We start from the raw sequence: 18,369 nt of genomic DNA on the forward strand, positions 1-18,369 counted from the left end.
GGTCTTGGCCCTATGAGGTTAGTCCTCCCGGACGGAATAAATTTCATTCATTCCTTCATTCATTTACAGTTGCCGGGGTTACCAACGAGAACAGTTGGCAATTTTGCGGGGCATCGGCAAAACCAACGGCAGAAGTCCGAGATGAGGAGCCACATGAACTGCAACGAAAACTTTATCCAGACTTTCAGGGATAACTAAGTAAATATCCCACGTTAACTAGGTTACTTTGTTTATTCATCATCTATTTGTTTATTTACTTCCGTCTGGCTAGCAGGTTCAGCAGGACGACTCACGTCAGCAGCGACATCTTCCAGAACCCGCTCAGTAACTACCGGTACTCCGCATTCGCCATTCACAATGTACGGACTGTGGCCCTATGACCTCGCGGATTGCGAGAGCGAGCACGCTCCTACCCAGTGGAATGCATTCAAGATCCCACAAACAGTAGGCTACATCTGCGTCTTAGAGTGTTTGACCTTTTTTGCTGAGTAAAGCAGCTTCTCGAACAGCCACAGGCAACTCAGTCATCAGGTCTCCTGGCGCTGCCGAATGAGCTGCTGCTTCAAATCTTTATGCATGCTGGCTCGGTCGACCAACTCTTCCTGGCACTCACGTGCAAGCGGCTGCTTAATATTTCCTCGATGACAGTCACAATGATCCCCTGCACATCCAAGCATCGTGCTTCTCGCCTGAATTGCTCTGCAATGCTCGCACTCCTACATGTCGTACGACCATTAGACGCTCGCGGTCGCTTCAAGAAATCTTTGGCGCCATGCTGCGATTGTTATCGGTATCGGCCCAAGCGGAAGAGCTACTGGAAAGGTGTGGAAAAGCGTTACCGTAGGGAGTCCGCTTCTGGAATTCTGGTAGGTCACGACTCGATTGTCGACTCATGGAGCAAAAAGCACTCGTCCTCATACCAGTGTCCGGAATGCTGGTGCGAAGAACGTATAAACAAGTACGGGCATCTGATCGATCGTGAGGATATACGCTAGAACAGTACGAGACACAAGCGGAGTGCGCGTTCACTTTTGCTGGTCAATCCGGCAATGTTATAATGGATTTATCGCATTACCGAAACCATCTTGCGTAGGAAAATCGATCGTGAAAGTCTGATGTAATGTAGGGTAGAATAATCATTGTCGACAAGGAAGGTGAGAAGAGCAAGCATTATTCGCACGTAATAGTCCAGAGGAAGATGTGTGCAAAGGGTGATTGATGGTAAAGTTGATTAGTACGTTACTGTATGGTATGGTAATTACCCGATAGACTGAAAATGATGCGTTTCGGCTGTTCTCAGATTTGCTAACAAGGAGCGCTCGCTACTCATATTCCACGGTGAGTATTCCGCTCTAAGAACGCCGTCTTTGCCAACCAAATATCCTCTGAAAAGCTTCGATGTGACCGACTTCGCTCGCTTGAATCACCAGTCACCTTCTTGACATCCATCGCCTCCGACTTCCACGCTCGCTTGTTCGGCACCAGCTGCGCCAACGGACGCCGAGGCGGCTCGAGTAGCAAAGCCCGTTCAAAGTCGATCACCATAACCCCGTTGGTCTCAGAGTTAAATAACATGTTCGCAAGCCGCACATCTTCGTGGATCACCCCCTCTCGATGCATGGCTCTCAAGGACCGAATGGCCTCGTTTTCGAGTGATCTGTTTATGTCGCTAATTTTCTGTGCTTTGTCGATGCTGCACCCTCCCCAGGACAAAAATGTCATGTGCACCACGTAGACCCGATGGTCATAGTAGTAAATCTTGTTCATCGATCGGAGGTCAATGGTACCCAGGAAGACAGGCACGTAGACGCCTTGGATAGGCTTGAGACGCTCGTAAACAGCAGCCTCGTGCTCGAGATCTTTGATGAAAGCCCGCACCGTGCCCTTGCTGACAAAGGTGTAGCCATGCGCAAGTAGGGTCACTTGGAAGAGCACACCCCGCGCACCACCCTCCCCCAATGGCCTGATCCCGTCGTCAAGAGACTGTTCCAGCTGCTTCCAGAGTAGGCGAAGCCATTCCTCATGATTGACAGGATGACGTGCGCGGGCGGGAGCACAGCTCTTGCAGTGAAGTGCCACGTTCGGGCACTTTGGGTCGAGAAAACCTCCCTTAACCATCCCGAGAAGGCATTTCTGCGTACAGTACTGCCGACCCTGCTCACCGCCCCCTCCGCGCGGCCGTCGCGCCAGTCGCTGGCCCCGCCTAGTCCCTTGTCTTGCGTTTCGTCCAGTTGGCGTAGGCGTGTCCGGTGGCTTGGGCGCCGACTCGTCATCAGATGGTTCCCGCCTGTCGTCCTTCCTCAACGACCCCTCACCAATCTGGCTCTTAGCGGTTCGACGTTTCCTTCTGCGGGGCAAGGCCGGCGACCGATCGACGCCCTTGTAGGTGGTAGGTTCATGACCAGGTGAGTAGTTTGATGACGCCGATCGTTCATTTTCCGGAATAGAGCGTAACGTCGATTCGAAGTCCTCGGCCCATGTCTTCAAGTTCTCCATAGCTTTTTGACGTTCCTCCTGCCCATTCTCCCGTCGTTCTCCTGGCGAACCGAGAGCCATGAGGGTGAACGCAAGATATTGACCGACAGCCGAACAGATATGGAGGTTGTTTGGATGAGCTGACACCTCCGGACCAGGCTCCGCTAGATGATAGTACAGCGTCTCAGGTTCGTCCCAGTCAATCTTGAGAAACACGATGGCCTCGCCAGTAGTCAGAAGCCCATGTTCAAGGCCACTTTCGATCATGTAATGGTATGTCTGCGTGATGGCAGATGCCGTCAGCTTCTCTGCGTGGTACTGGAAACGCGCGTCAGGGTCTACAGAAGTTGGAATCGTCTTTCGGTTCACAACCTCCTTGTGGATGTCCATGGCGCGGAGGCCGAGACGAAGATGCGGAGCGGTCAACTTGTGGGGCGGTTTATACTCGGAAACGTAAACCATGGTGCGCCGGGAAGACAGGGTATTGTCGGATCGATAGACGCAGATTTGATCCGGTCGCAGCTGGTTGAGGTCTCTTCGATGGTCCGGCGTCCGCGGTGGTGTCGCTGGGGTCTCCCTGTCCACGACTTCCTCGGCGACGTCGCTGAGGGCATGGGGATGGTTCTCAAAGACAACACCATCTCCGATCTGAAAGGCCCTTCTGACCTCTTCCACCAGTTTGAGCTGTTGTATGATGGCTCTGACCGGATCCTCCACGCTATTATGCAGGAAATATTCGAGCGTCTTCTCGTCTGCTATCGGCCGTTGAGAGATCCTGTTTCCCAAGCCGGCCAGGAAAGTTCGGTTCTCGAAAACGCGGCGGTCGGTAGGGAATGAATCGTAGAGCGTGCCGAAGATGAGCTTCTGTTGATCAAGGAAGTCGGGCCATGGCCTCAGATTTTTGGGACACCACTTGTCACGCGGATTTGTAATGGAGCCCCTCGAGGTCAGATTTGGATCTGTTTCGATGGTAAATCGGGAGAAAACGGAGGTATGGCAGGCTGCGATGTATTCGTCAAGTGTTGTGAGTCGTGTTTGTTCCTCTGACGCTTCGGCGCGTTGCTGCTCCCTCTCGGCGCGTTGTCGCTCCTCTTGTCGTTCTCTCTCCGCTTCCTCGGCGCGTTGCTGTTCTCTCTCGGCGCGTTGTCGCTCCTCTTGTCGTTCTCTCTCCGCTTCCTCAGCGCGTTGCTGTTCCCTTTCGGCGCGTTTCTCAGCTTCTCGTAGGAGTCTTGTCAACTCTTCTACACTCAATGATCCATCCATTATGCGTGGGATCGATGTCGTGGCGAGGATCGATTTCGAAGGGTGGGTCTTTGCATCACAAACATGTTTTGAAGCCCGGCCTAATTAAAGTGGACCCTATTACGTTGCGAGGGGTTACCCGAGTGCTAGCGCAGCCACCGCGGACCTCCGTCGTCTCCGAGACTGCAATTTATCACCAAACTTGATGCATCACTTTGTCAATACAACATGCACCCGTCCGTTTGACATTGACGACACTGGATCAACACCGTGCAAACAGAAAAAGGAGGCCGTTGTAGCGTCCTAGACGGGCCCTCAGGTGCTCCACTAACCTTGTCGGATGCATGCATGGCAGAACAGCAAGCTTGAACACAGACTTCCCAGAGTTACCCCTTGGACAAACGGCCTCACAAACGAGGCCATACCCCTTTTAACGTGCTTTTGACCTGTTTGGAAGCCCTAAACAAATTTTGATGCCTTTCTTCTCGGGTTCAAAGACTTGAACGCTGCGATTAAATCCAACTCGTCTCCCGCCTTGCGTGTTGAAATGAGCATATTGTGTTGATTAAAGAAGAAGAAAGACTGGTGCTAACCAGCGGAAATTATTGACAAGAAGACATCCACATCCTCGCCACCAATGGATCGGAATAGCCATTGATCCGTTAAACAATGGATCTCAACACTCCCACTCGAGCCATTGGTGCGAGATGTTTCTGCGTAACAGAGTGTGGCCTCGTTAAAACCTCAAAAACACCTTCGTGGGTGAAAAACAGGAAAGAGCTTCTATTACCACACCTGTGTTAGATTGTTCGGTCACTGGGGCCTTAGCACCCCGGGTCTCCCGAATTGTTTGATAGATAAATTTGTGAGGCGAACAGCCTTGAATTCTCTGGTCACTGGGGCCTTAGCACCCCAGATCCTCCAGATTGTTTGATGTTTGATGTTTGCGAGGCGGACAGCCTTGAATTCTTTGGTCACTGGAGCCTTAGCACCCCAGATCTCCCAGGTAGTTTGATATTTGGATGAAGTCTTGGAATCTTCGATCACTGGGGCCTTAACGCCCCAGATCTCCCACTTCATCGCGGACAGATGGTTTTGATTGGATGAAGCCTTGGAATCTTCGATCACTGGAGCTCTAACACCCCAGATCTCCCACTTCATCACGGACAGGTGGTTTTGAAATGTAGAAGACATTGGCATTGTCTTTTATATGTATTGTCGACTATGATAGTCGAAGTATTTTGTTTTCTTTGACGGATCCGATTGACCAGGTTCCGTTGCATGTCTTGTAGGACAGTGGCTGTTAAGGCTGAAGAAGCCAATTCAGCAGCGTTTGCTGTATTTTGTAGATTTGTAGATTTGTAGCTCAATCATGTTCATTTGCCACATGATTCTTTCCGATTGGCTCTTGTGTGAATGTTTCTGAATAGGTGGATCTGATTTGCGCGTAATGGGCGCCCAGATACAGCTGAAGCTGTTGTAGAATTGTTGTAGGAAGCCGAAGTGTTCCGAGCCGAGGGCCCGCGGGTCATTTTTGGGGATTCGATGATTTGAATAGACTGTTGGGCTCCCATTCTCTGCCACTTGGAGTATGATGAAAAGGACAAGAAGGATTTGTGAACTTAATGTAGTAGACTTTCGACGCTACTGCCCTAATAACTTGGTTGGCTGGTAGCTTGGTTGGTTGTTGAGACAGCGCGGAGTGTCAGTTGGCTAGGCTTTTTTTTTTTTTTTTTTTTTTTTTTGAAATGAATCACCTCCTTTTCTCATGATCCATACTTACGCGACCAACAGTAGATCACGGATTGGAGAGGCCCAGCGCATTACGGAACACGATAAACCGGTCTTTTGGGAGAGCTTTCGTAAGTCCGTCTGCGATTTGTTGCTCGGTTGGGACATATTGGAGCTCAACGTCTCCATTCGAGACCCGTTCTCGAACGTAATGCCATTGAAGATCAATGTGCTTAGTCCTGGCATGGAACTGTGGATTTTTGGCCATTCCAATTGCCCCTTGATTGTCCCCGTAGAGGATAGTTGTTTGAAGGTCTCCATGTTTGTATTGGGCCAGAAGTTCGCGCAGCAACCCTCGTAGCCAGATCGCTTCTTTGGTGCATTGTGTTTGCCCCATGTACTCCGCTTCGCAGGATGATAGTGCGACCGTTGGTTGTCGTTTGGAGCTCCAACTGATGGCGCCTGTGCCGACGTTGAAGACATAACCAGCCGTTGATCGTCTGGTGTCGTGGTCGCCAGCCCAGTCTGAGTCGGTGTACCCAACTAACGGTCTGAGTGGTCCTCTGAAAACGAGTTCCAAGTCGATCGTTCCTCGCAAGTACCTCATGATGCGCTTGACGGCTTGGACGTGTTCGTTGGTTGGGTTTCCCAGATATCGGCTGCAGAGAGAGACGGCAAATGCGATGTCTGGGCGAGTGCCAAGCATGGCGTACATAAGTGAACCAATTGCTTTTGCGTACCATAGTTTCGTCGTTTCAGACGCTTTGTATTCGTCTGGGACAGGTTGGAATTTTGACGTGCTCAGGGGAGTTGTGACTGGCTTGCTCTCCCACATGTCAAATTCCCGTAGGACCTTCTCGACATATGCTCGTTGGGAGAGGAAGATGGCCTTGTTGCGTCTGTCTCTCCGGACGGACATTCCCAGATAGTACTGACACGGGCCAAGGTCAGTCATTTCGAATTTCTCGCTCAAGGCGGCTTTGATTTGGCGGATTTCTTCCTTATCGGGACCAGCGATTAGGAGGTCATCCACGTAGACGGCGATGTAGGTTGTGCCACGGATGAAGACGCCAACGTCGGCGTTGAGTGGTTTGAAGCCGAGGGTTTCCAGGAAATCAGATAAAGTCTGGTACCAGATTCGGGGAGATTGTTTGAGGCCGTAGAGAGCTTTCCGCAGTCGGAAGACTCTGCCCGACCCGTCATCGAAACCCTGTGGCTGAGTCACGTAGATTTCTTCTTTGACGCCGCCGTAAAGGAAGGCAGTTTTGACATCCATCTGTTCCAGTTCAAGGTCTAGGGCCGCAGCGATAGCGAAGATCATTTTATAGCTCATCGGCTTGACCACGGAGGCAAACGTTTCGTGGTAGTCGATTCCCTCTTTTTGCTCGAAGCCTCTGACGACGAAGCGAGCTTTGAATCTGGTAATCTCGCCATCCTTTCCCCGTTTGAGCTTATAAACCCATTTGCCTTGGAGGGTATGTTTTCCTGGAGGGAGGCTGACTGGTATGAAGGTGCCGTTTCTCATCAAGGAGTCGATTTCGTCAATCATGGCTTGCATCCATTGTTCGCTATGAGGCGAGTTCATTGCTTCGGCAAAGGTTTTGGGTTCGGTCGGTTCAAGGTTGTTGGCGATCATAGCCAGGTGAATGGCGATCATGGTGAAGCGCCACTGGTTTTGTTGAGCTGATGGGCCTTGTTGAGCTAGGACTGTGTATCTTGATGGAATTTGTCCTCTGGTTTCCCGTACTGGAAAACGTTGTTGTTGATGACCGTCGGCTGCTTCCGTGGCGACTTGGTGCTCGTCGACTGCACTATCGGGGCTTTGTGTTCTTTCTGGAGTCCCCAATTCCACATGGAAGCTTGGCTCGTCTTGATTCAGTTGATAGGATTGGTTGGGGGCTGACTGTATCTCTTCGTCTGTTCTAATGTTTTCGGTCAGGGGTATAGTTGGAAGAGATGGTGTGAGATCCATCCGTTTTGCGTTGGGTTCGTCAGTTGGTTGCTCGGATGCAATTCGCTTTCTTAGCAGGGATTTCTCATCGAACACGACGTTATTCGCAAAGAATATTCTTCCGTCGTCGTCGACTAAGGCGTAGTTTGTGCTCCCTTGATAGCCGAGGAGTCGGCAGGGGATTGTCTTGTCGTCCATCTTCTTCCGTTTGGCTGAAGGCATCTTTGCAAAGCCTCGGCTGCCGATAACTCGGAGATGGGAGAGATCCGGCACTTCCTTGTGCCATGCTTCATAAGGTGTGATTTGACGACCCGAGGCTGGTGAGAGGTTTCGTATATATGCCATGGCTTTGAGGACGTATGGCCAGAATTTCTTTTCCAGTCCTGAATGGATGAGAGTCGTTGTGAGCTTCTCGAGTAGGACACGGTTTGCTACTTCGGCCACCCCGTTTTGTTCGTGCTGTTCGGTAGCAGAGAAGATCATCTCAATTATCTTGTTTTCGCAGTAGAGAGTGATTGTATCAGCTTGGTTTCTCCCCCTCGATCGAGGCGAAGGTAACGGCAGCGACGGGTTGGTGTCTCGGCTTGTTCCAGAAGTTGTCGAAGGCAGTTGCCAAATTCGGACTTTTGCCTGATTGGGAAGACCCAGGTCATTTTGGTGAAATCGTCTATGAAGCAGGCCCAGTATCTATGGCCGTCGATGCCTTCGTCTGGGAAGGGGCCAGCGATATCGCCATGCAGGCTCTCCAGTGGTCTTGTTCCTTTTCGAATGCATCCGCGGTGAGGCCTTTCCTTCATGCGCCCTTTCACGCACGCTTCACAGACGTTGGAGTCAGATAGAGGAGTGATGCCCGTGGACATCTTCATGAGTAAATGCAAGTTCTGTTCTCCCAAATGGCCGAGTCGGTCATGCCAGATCTGCAGTTTGGGGTCGCTGACAGAGTATGCGGCCATGGCAGTGTGCAGTTGTTCGTCGTCCTCGTCGATCACATACAGACCAAATTTCCTAGTGGCGCTGAGGATGACTTTACCGTGGCTTGTAATGACGGCTCGTCCTTTTCGAAATAAAATAGTTGCTCCATCTTCCTCGAGGGCTGAGACCGAGACGAGGTTGCAGTGAGCGTCTGGGACGTAAAGTGCCTTATGAAAGGTCGTCGTTCCTTTGGCATTGTTCCGTATGGTTCTGAGGGTGTATGTGCCTTGCCCCGCGGGCATAATGGCCGAGCCAGCTATGCCGTTGATGGCAGAGCCGGTAAATTTCTCGAGTGACGTAAAGTTCTGTCGACGGCAGAACGTGTGGGAGGAGGCGCCACTGTCCAATACGTGAATTCGCTCGAGCAGCCCGGACGGCTCTGATGCAGCCAGGCCAAACCGGGGTTGAAGAGATAGAAGGGCCGTGTTTAAGAAGGCGACGGCGGCAGTGTGATCCTCGTCGAGTTGCAGTGACGAGGTGTTCTCCTTCTCTTCTCAAGCTTGGCTTCTCGTCGTCCACTCCGAAGTGCTCGTTTTCTTCTGAACTCTTCAAGAAGGTCGGGGTGTAGGCCGAAACATCCGGCCTTGGTATGACCTGGTTTATTGCAGTGGCCGCACGTCTGAGCCACTCGGTCTTTGCCAGGACCACGCATTCCAGCCAGCAGGGCGGTTTGTGTCTTGGCCTTTTCTCGCTGTTGAATGTTCATTTCCTCTTGCTCTGCGGCGGCAAGAGCGACTTCGAATGTGACGGCAGGTTTTGTTATTTCTCCATTGGAGCCTCGTTCGGGTAGTAAGTTGTGGTTTTGGTAGAAGGCAGTGAGGAACACTTCGTATTCGGGACCAAGTCCGGTTAGGAACTTATTGATGAATTGAGGCGTGCCAATTTTGCAAGTCTCGTCGAGTTGCAAGAGTTCCGATTGAGCTTCTCGCAGCCGTTCCGCAAAGTTCATGACTCCTGAGCATTGGTCTAGGGCGAGGCTGTTGTATCGCCGATCGAGCTCTTGGAAAACCGCACTGCCCTTTGGCTTGAAGCGCTTCTCAAGTTCATCGAACATCTCCGAGACGATCTCCTTGTCCTTGACCTGCTCCCTGGCGTTGTATCCAAGTCGATTGAGGACGCCTCCGCACGCCCGCTCCTGCTTGGAGAGCCAGTTGTCGATCTTCTCAACGGTCGCGGCGCTGGTGCCGGTGGGTTTGTCCTTGTTTCGTTTGAACAAGTCTCCATATCCCAACATCGTGAGATGATCCTTCATTTCTCGGTTCCAGTTGATCCATCCCGCTGTTGACTCTAGCTTCGGGATGCTGGCCAGGTTGCCAAGTGTTCCTGTGGGTTCTTTGGAGGCTGACATGCTTAAGGATGGATTCCTTGGTGGCTGGACAATACAAGGCCTGGGACAAAGCGGGGCAGGTTTTAAGTGAATCTTCTGAATCTTCCCTCTTCAGCCTGGTGACGTCTTTTGCGAGCGCAAGGCTAAAAAAAAAATCCTTGTTGCTGTCGATTTTGTCGGTAACGGATGAGTCGGAGCTCCCACTGGATGCAACGTGGGTTTCTCTTGGTTCTTTTGAGGCAAACGAAGCCATTCAGAACTCAGAACCTAGAAGGAACCCCCCGAAAATACAGGGCGTCAAGAGTCCTTTCCTATGCGATGTAGAATCAACTAGAATAGCTGCTTGGTCATCCTGTGGCGATAGGTGGCGATATTTTTGTGAAAAATTCTTTCCTTTCCAGCAGTTTCCAGCAGTTTCCCTTTTGCCACATATTCAGCAAGAACTCAACAGTAGAATTCAGCAACAAAATATGCGTCAAGGTCAGCGTCATGATGAGGAAAATTCTGCTTGTGAAGGAATCAAAGGAAGGTCGGTTTTGAGAGGAGTCGGGCTCTCAAGTCGTAGTTGTGCGAGGCCATCGTGAGGTCGAGTATAGGGTGAAAGTTTTCGCGCGAACATTTTTATTGATAGGCCGGGAAGTGTGCAATATCCCAATGCTCGATTCCTAGATCAAGCGGCTAGCAGTATTCCGTTAAAAATTTTTGAGTAGGGTGCAATGAGTATCTTTGTCGCAGTGGAAGGAGGCGATTAGACCTCGAGTGATATCGGAAATCATGATCAGGGGATACTCAGCTGTATGGTGGCTTTTCCGGGCTCATAACCTGTTGAAATGAGCATGTTGTGTTGATTGAAGAAGAAGAAAGACTGGTGCTAACCACCGGAAACTATTGACAGGAAGACACCCACATCCTCGCCACCAATGGATCGGAATAGCCATTGATCCGTTAAACAATGGATCTCAACATTTCCAGCTGTCGATCCAGCCGTTCAATTTGAGCCACGAGACCCAGCTTCTCGTATAGACGACCCATTTTTCAACGAGGGATATAGGGAGGAAAAGTTGGAATAGCTTCAGAGGCGTTGGAGGCAGGGTGTTGATATGAAATTTACGTGTTTCCACTTGGAAGGGCTCGAAGCTCGTGCCTTGGTCCTCTTCGGCCGGAAAAACCGCGGCCCGGGTTGAATCATTGGGCCAAATGCGATGGCTGTGCCGTTCATCGAGAAGCTCGTGTCATCATAGGGGATGATGACCTGTATCTCGTCTGAGAATTGGAGGGGAGCTCATTGATGAGATCAAAATAATTTGATGGTGTTTAGGGTGTGAAATGGCATTAATTTCTTGTTGCATTAAACTTTTCGTACCCCTCACGTACTTCCGAGGTGACCGAGATAAGTGGGGCGAGTGACTTTGCGGAGGTCCGCACGCACTCAGGAGATAACAGGAATATAGATCTAATCATCAAAAAAAATATCATTTCTATGTTCTTTAGCCATTAAACTCCCAGAAAAGGCTATATAAGGTAAGGGACCTTGGTTGTGTTTCTGAAAATCTACTACCAAATTGCCCCCTGGAGTTGCTGAATTGTTGGTAGGTCATGTGACTTAATCGTTATTCTGCCATGCCCGACCGCCTATGGTTGGTTCAGGTCGTGACAGGAGTACCCTGCGCTTTAGACAACAATTGAGGTTTTTTTAATCTTTACCTCGAAGCTAGTACAGAAGACAGTGCTATTTCAGTAATGCCGCTGCTTAATCTTGCAAACGAGTTGCTCCGTTGCATATCAGAGAGCCTCGAATCAGAGAGAGATATCAACGCCTTCGCACAAACCAACCGCCGCCTTTACCGTCTGCTAAACAACTATCTCTACCGCTACAACGTACAACGGTCCGGAAGCTCGGCGTTAGTGTGGGCTGCCTGGCATGGACAAGAGACGACGGTTAAAAAGTTGCTAGGAGAAAGAGTCAATGTCGAAGCCAGAAGTACCTACAATTGGACACCGCTGTTAAGGGCAGCAAACCACGGGCATGAGGGAGTGCTAAAGCTGCTTCTCGACAAAGGCGGCGAGGTCAACGCGCAGGGCAGATACTATGGCAACGCACTCCAGGCGGCTTCACTTCTAGGCCACGAGCAGATTGTGAAGCTGCTGCTCGACAAGGACGCCGACGTCAACGCGCAGAGCGGATACTATGGCAGCGCAATCCAGGCGGCTTCATACGGAGGCCACGAGCAGATTATGAAGCTGCTGCTCGACAAGGACGCCGACGTCAACGCGCAGAGTGGATACTACGGCAGCGCACTCAAGGCGGCTTCATACGGAGGCCACGAGCAGATTGTAAGGCTGCTGGTTGAGAAGGGCGCCGACGTCAACGCGCAGAGCGGATACTATGGCAGCGCACTCCAGACAGCTTCCGACAGAGGCCACGAGCAGGTTGTGAAGCTGCTGCTCGATAAAGGCGCCGATGTCAACGCGCAGAGCGGATACTACGGCAGCGCACTCCGGGCGGCTTCAGCTGGAGGCCACGAGCAGATTGTAAGGCTGCTGGTTGAGAAGGGCGCCGACGTCAACGCGCAGAGCGGATACTATGGCAGCGCACTCCAGGCAGCTTCATACGGAGGCCACGAGCAGATTGTAAGGCTGCTGGTTGAGAAGGGCGCCGACGTCAACACGCAGAGCGGATACTATGGCAGCGCACTCCGGGCGGCTTCAGCTGGTGTCGCAGGGTAGGCATCATCTTCACGGCCTCATGAAACAACTGCGTTAGTAATCTAGCTGTATTCTTTAAGTACCATGCAGTACTGTTGAGGGGCCCCATAGGGACACGGGTACCCGTGGGCATTATCTAAGCGTGGATGCGCTAACGCGAACACGTCGCGTGCCTGCTTCAAACTTCTCTCCGGTCCCTACGCTTCTTTTAGATATCCATCTGTTGCATGGTGGAAAATGGGGTCAAGGGGAACGGCTGCTCGTTTTCCAGATGACTGTCTCCCTCCTGAATGCGAGTATACATCCCGAGATGCCTTATTTAAGGCGATTAATAGCTGGGCAGCACCACGGGGCTATGCCTTCGTTACTGGAAGGTCCCACAAAGAGAAGTCCGGGAGGCTTACAGTCACATTCACTTGCGATCGAGCCTGTCGCCCTCCAGATGTATCGAAAGAACGACGACGGAAGACAAGCACCCGAGGCACAAGCTGCCAGTTTTCTGTGCTTGCAAAGCAGAGCCTTGATAAGGTCACATGGACTTTAAGGCACCGTCCAGATAGCCGATTCGCCATTCACAATCATGAGCCAACCTGGCACCAGTCTGCTCACCCAAATCATCGCACACTATCCGACACGGACAGATCAACAATCAGCAACCTCACAAACGCCGGGATAGCGCCAAAGGATATCAGGACTTATATCCGCCAGAACTCAAACACCATTGCAACCCAGCAAGATATCTACAATCGCATCGCGGATAGCAAGCGAGAGCTGTGTGAGGGTCAAAGTACTATACACGCCTTTGCAAATCAGCTAGATAAGGAAGGGTTCTGGAACCGGATGCAGCTTGATTCACATGACCGGGTTACAGCAGTATTGTTCGCTCACCCGGAGTCATTGGCATACCTCAAAGCTTACCCAGACCTGCTCTTCTTGGATTGCACATACAAGACGAATAAATATGGAATGCCGCTCCTCGATATCATCGGGGTGGATGCCTGCCAGCGATCCTTCTGTATCGCCTTTGCATTCTTGAGTGGCGAGAGCGAGGAGGATTATACCTGGGCTTTAGACCGGCTTCGATCAATGTACGAGCTTTGCGGTGCAGCCCTCCCGTCTGTCATCCTCACGGATCGGTGCCTCGCTTGTATGAATGCTGTCGCTCGCTGCTTTCCAAGTGCAATCTCGCTTTTATGCCTCTGGCATGCTAACAAGGCAGTCCTCCGCTACTGCCAGCCAACCTTTACACGCCATGACCAGGGGCCAGAGGCTCGCCGAGAGAGTCTCAACGATTGGAACGAGTTTTTCAATTGCTGGCATTCGATTGTAAGATCAACGGACGAGGAAACCTTCGATCGGCGCGTCAAGGGGTTTGAAGAGCGCTACCTGCCCCAATATCTTGAAGAAGTTGGTTATATCAAGACCAACTGGCTTGATCTCTACAAGGAAAAGCTCATCAAGGCTTGGGTGGACCGATACCCCCATTTTGGTAACGTAGTTACCTCGCGGGTCGAAGGTATCCACGCGCTCCTGAAGAGCCACCTGAAGAAGTCTACATTAGACCTTTTCGAGGCTTGGAGGGCCGTGAAGCATGCATTGCTCAATCAACTAGCTGAGCTACGATATAACCAAGCCAAGCAGCAATCGCGTGTGCCGATTGAGCTCTCTGGGTTCTCTATAATGCCGTACATGGCTGGGTATCTCATGAGGCTTTACGCAAGGTCGAAGAGCAGCGGAAACTGCTCTTGAAAGAAGACCTGCCAGCTTGTACCGGCGCATTCTCTCGATCTCACGGTCTCCCTTGTGCCCATATGCTCAAGGCGCTACAAGAGCAGGATCAGCCCCTTTGTCTGGAGCACTTCCATAGACACTGGCATCTTAGTCGCCCTGGGAGTCCTCAGCTGCTGCTCGAGCCTCGTCAGTACATTGATCGAGTAGCTGATAACTCAGCTAAGCCACAGTCGAGCATTCGGCGGGAGGCTAGTGCATTCGAGGCAGTCGAGGCAGCTACACAACCCAGGGCGCAGCCTACATGCAGCAGATGCCACGCAATAGGCCATAAAATGAGCTCAAAGTCATGCCCTCTACGGCACGTGGAGATTTCACAACGGTCAGCAACAGAAACGTTGGCAGCCATAGCCGTTCCGCCAACAGTAGCCGGTACTTCGACAATGGCGTTGTTGCCAGCGACAACGAAGGGACCGACAGCAGTAGAATCATCGGTGGAAGCGGTAGCGGTAGCACCGGTACTGCGGTATGATGACCCACGAGCTATCTACCAGAGATATACTGCAGCAAGAGAAGATTGGTACAAGACGCAGCCGCCCGGCAGCACCAGGACTGACCAGCAGTATCGGAAGGCGATGGGTCTGCCTTTGCAGTATAGTAAAGCCGACTACAACTGGTGCCTCGACTGGAAGCAAATGCAGGGTTGAAAGCCACTCCACCCAATCCACGTAGTGGATCCACTCGTGGATTCCACTTTCCACTCCACTGGCAAAATCCCAGTGGATTGGCTAATCCACCGAATCCACTCGACGATGTCGTGGGTGGATTGGGTGGATTTGGGTGGATTAGAAGTGGGGTAGTTAAGGGCACCCATATATTTTGGCAGAATGCCTCTATCAGAGACTGGCAATGTTGCTACCCTATGTCAAAAACACCATGAAGCTTCTGAACAGCGCAATTTTAGAATGCATACAATAGGTACCATTCGAATGTCCTGGGCTTTCTCATTGGGATGACATAAGTCTCGATAGATATACTTAAGATTAGCTCCGTGAGTGCCATATTGTCAATGAGGGCCGTCAATACTTGTACTTTTTCCTGTTTGCTGAACAACATTTCCAGCGCATACCAAGTCCGACTGCCCATATCTGGACTTGTAATACAACACCTATACCATTAAATAACTTCCGGCAAGCTGACCCAAAAAACGCGTCCAGATCCCTCAATACCCCAATACTGCGCGAAAAATTGCAAGCGATACTACTCGCGTCAAGCTCGTGATTTGAAGGATGTTAGGGACTTATCTAATACCCGACCCCAATGTGACACTCGCTACGTGCTTGTCCACAACAAATTAGCTCGAAAGGCAAGTATCTGAAACATCTGCGGGATAAGGGCCTATTGTGCCAACTGACCGCGTTGGACGCGTCATGCGCGCTTACTTGACGGCCTGTTGTTAACCCATCACTGCACCATGTTTTGCGATTTCGACATGATAAAGAGATTATTTTACCATGACTTCGCCTGATTCCTGCTTCGACATTTCCGACAGCGGCTTCGGGTCCGCTGCCGAATCAACGCCCTGCCCGACGCCGTATCCTACCCGTTCAACCTCGACCCCTGTCTCGACTCTGACGACCTCTTCCGCAAGCGATGAACAGTACGAACGTACGCTCTGGAGGCATTTCCCAGGCTGGGCGTTCTCCGAGCGATCCAGAGAGACGCGTTGTTGGGCCTGGCAATTTGGATATGACATCCAAAAGGAAGACGACCGCAGATGGATTTGCCGAGCGTGTATTCGCAAGAATACCCCACATCCACGTCATTTCGAAGCTGATGGCATTCACAACGCGTACAATCATCTGTTCAACGACCACGGGATTCGCGCCCCGCCTGGAATGACCAAAGGAACTGCTGAAAAGAAGGCGAATTCGAAGGGCAAAAGGCCAGCTGGGCAGCGGACTCTCGCGGAATCCTTGAAACTTGATCTACACGACCCTCGAGAACAAGCAATTGCGAACGGCCTTATCAAGCGCTTCGACAGGGAACACTTCCGCAGGCTTCTGATCGACTGGATCGTGGCCAAGAATCACCCCTTTTCTATTGCTGAAGAGACGGAGCTCCAAGCTATCTTCGATTACTTGAACCCGTCAGTTTCGGCTCGTAAAGCCAATATTACCCATACAACGGTTCGAGAAAAGATCGTCGCCGCGTTCGAACAACACAAGCAGAAGGTGATAGAGGTCTTGTGCAAGGCGCCTGGGCTTATCCACCTGTCCTTCGACGGCTGGCGGTCTGGAAACCGACACGCCTTATATGGTATCTGTTGCTTCTTTAGGGACGAAAACAACAAGCCTTGCAAGATTACGCTTGGGCTCCCCGAACTTAGCGCTAGGCATACAGGACCCAATATCGCCGCCGAAATCCTCGACGTAATTGAATCGTACCAGATCCAAGACAAGATTGGCTATTTCACGCTTGACAACGCGAAAAACAACGATACCGCCATGGAGATTATCGGCGGAGAGCTCGGATTCGTAGGGGCTCGTAGGCGAGGGCGCTGTTTTGGGCATACCTTAAACCTCTCCGCCAAAGCCATTCTATTTGGCCACGATGCTGATGCATTTGAGCGGCGTCTGTCAGGGGCGGAGCCTCTTACTGAAGCAGAACACTTGATTTGGCGCAAGAAGGGGCCAGCTGGCAAATTGCACAATCTTGTGGTAGCTATCCACACATCAGACTTGTTGACTGGTATGCTTCGCAGCATTCAACAAGAAGCCTTCACCAAGTCGTCTGACCCTAAACTCAACGCCAGAAAGCCGTTGGATGTTATTTTGGACAACGATACCAGATGGCTGTCACAGTTGTATATGATACGACGAGCTCTACTGCTTCGCGACTATATCGAGCGACTCGTTGCCCACCATCGAATCGACTTCGAACAACAGAACAAGACCAAGAGGGGCGTCCCTAGGAAGTCGCTCACATTGCCCTTTATTTGCCAGCCAGAGAACCAGCTATCCGACAAGGACTGGGAGGTGGTCGAATTATTTGCGCAAATCCTTGGTTACTACGAAGCCACGATCAAGATGCTCGAAGGCGACGGCCAGATCCGCAAGCGGAAGCGTGGGTGGACTGGGTCCTATGGCAATATTTGGGACGTGATTCAAGGCTTCGAATTCCTTCTCGAGCAGCTTGAACGCTTCAAGGATATCGCCAAGGACTTCCCTGATCCTGAACACTTCAGGATCAACATCAATTTGGGCTGGCAAAAATTAAACGAGTACTACGAGACATTGAGTGAGACGCCTATGTACTACACTGGCCTGGCGCTCCATCCCGCATACCGATGGAAATGGTTTGAACGCAACTGGACTGACCGCCCCGAGTGGATTGACGAGGCGAAAAAAATCGTTCACGATGTCTGGCGTTTTGAATATCGGGAGGCTACTTTACCTACAGAGAGGCCATCCGCCGTTGAGCCAGTTCCAAAGCGGAGGAAGACTTCGGACAATCCGTTCCGGGAATACCTTAAACGAAACCGCTACACAGCGACAGAAGCAGGTCACGATGGCCTCACGCCAGGCGAAGACGAATACCTCCATTGGATTACGCACTGCGAAAGTGGCGATGGTTCCGTCGACGATCCTCTCGCTTACTGGCACGAGAAGCGATTCAAGTATCCCAACTTATCGCGAATGGCGCTTGACTTTCTCACGATACAACCAATGTCTGCTGAATGTGAGCGTCTTTTCTCAGCAGCAGGTCGGATGGTGAACCCTCTGCGCCACCAACTTGAAGCCCAGATTATCGGGATGTGCCAGGTATTGCGTTCATGGCTGAGGGCAGGGATTATTCATGATTTAGATCCCTTCTTTATCTCGGTAGACGATGAAAAAGTTGATCTCGAATTGGCTCAGATGTCAGATCAACAGCTTGAAGGGTGGGCAACAAAGTGGCTTACTGAGGTGGCGAGTATTCAAGACGAGATGGAAGCCAGTTGGAGATAGGTCTCACTTGGAAGTCGGAACAAGGGACGTAGGTGGGCAATGGGTCCGGGAATAGATTCACCATTACAAATAGAGGCACTTGCCAATCCACCCAATCCACCATAATCCACGGAAGCCTCCAGTGGATCCACTCTACTGAGATATTCAGTGGATTATAATCTACCCACTCCACTCGAGCAGCCAGTGGATTGAGTGGAGTGGCTTTCAACCCTGAGCAAATGACTAGG

General features: G+C 51.2%; 7 protein-coding genes across 7 annotated transcripts; 3 read left to right on the forward strand and 4 right to left on the reverse strand.

The window, feature by feature from the left end:
• Nucleotides 1-357: 357 nt before the first annotated feature.
• Nucleotides 358-995, forward strand: MRS44_013881 (uncharacterized protein; the record flags this gene model as incomplete). Its single annotated transcript, XM_065617322.1, has 2 exons — nucleotides 358-444; nucleotides 498-995. 2 exons carry the CDS (start codon nucleotides 358-360, stop codon nucleotides 993-995), a joined length of 585 nt encoding a protein of 194 aa, XP_065473394.1.
• Nucleotides 996-1,326: 331 nt separating this feature from the next.
• On the reverse strand, nucleotides 1,327-3,738 carry MRS44_013882 (uncharacterized protein; the record flags this gene model as incomplete). Its single annotated transcript, XM_065617323.1, has 1 exon — nucleotides 1,327-3,738. One exon carries the CDS (start codon nucleotides 3,736-3,738, stop codon nucleotides 1,327-1,329), a length of 2,412 nt encoding a protein of 803 aa, XP_065473395.1.
• Nucleotides 3,739-4,530: 792 nt separating this feature from the next.
• MRS44_013883 (uncharacterized protein) lies at nucleotides 4,531-4,917 on the reverse strand (the record flags this gene model as incomplete). Its single annotated transcript, XM_065617324.1, has 1 exon — nucleotides 4,531-4,917. The coding sequence occupies one exon, from the start codon at nucleotides 4,915-4,917 to the stop codon at nucleotides 4,531-4,533; it is 387 nt and encodes a 128-aa protein (XP_065473396.1).
• A 598-nt stretch (nucleotides 4,918-5,515) lies between these two features.
• MRS44_013884 (uncharacterized protein) lies at nucleotides 5,516-8,613 on the reverse strand (the record flags this gene model as incomplete). The annotated part of the gene is made up of 2 exons (XM_065617325.1): nucleotides 5,516-7,891; nucleotides 8,044-8,613. The coding sequence occupies 2 exons, from the start codon at nucleotides 8,611-8,613 to the stop codon at nucleotides 5,516-5,518; spliced, it is 2,946 nt and encodes a 981-aa protein (XP_065473397.1).
• A 185-nt stretch (nucleotides 8,614-8,798) lies between these two features.
• On the reverse strand, nucleotides 8,799-9,719 carry MRS44_013885 (uncharacterized protein; the record flags this gene model as incomplete). Its single annotated transcript, XM_065617326.1, has 1 exon — nucleotides 8,799-9,719. One exon carries the CDS (start codon nucleotides 9,717-9,719, stop codon nucleotides 8,799-8,801), a length of 921 nt encoding a protein of 306 aa, XP_065473398.1.
• A 1,719-nt stretch (nucleotides 9,720-11,438) lies between these two features.
• Nucleotides 11,439-14,839, forward strand: MRS44_013886 (uncharacterized protein; the record flags this gene model as incomplete). The annotated part of the gene is made up of 3 exons (XM_065617327.1): nucleotides 11,439-12,421; nucleotides 12,740-14,101; nucleotides 14,287-14,839. The coding sequence occupies 3 exons, from the start codon at nucleotides 11,439-11,441 to the stop codon at nucleotides 14,837-14,839; spliced, it is 2,898 nt and encodes a 965-aa protein (XP_065473399.1).
• Nucleotides 14,840-15,646: 807 nt separating this feature from the next.
• Nucleotides 15,647-18,142, forward strand: MRS44_013887 (uncharacterized protein; the record flags this gene model as incomplete). The annotated part of the gene is made up of 1 exon (XM_065617328.1): nucleotides 15,647-18,142. The coding sequence occupies one exon, from the start codon at nucleotides 15,647-15,649 to the stop codon at nucleotides 18,140-18,142; it is 2,496 nt and encodes an 831-aa protein (XP_065473400.1).
• Between the last annotated feature and the right edge of the window lie 227 nt (nucleotides 18,143-18,369).

This window comes from Fusarium solani (assembly GCF_023522795.1).
Source record: "Fusarium solani strain SB1 chromosome Unknown bctg00000009, whole genome shotgun sequence".
Lineage (NCBI taxonomy): Eukaryota > Fungi > Ascomycota > Sordariomycetes > Hypocreales > Nectriaceae > Fusarium > Fusarium solani.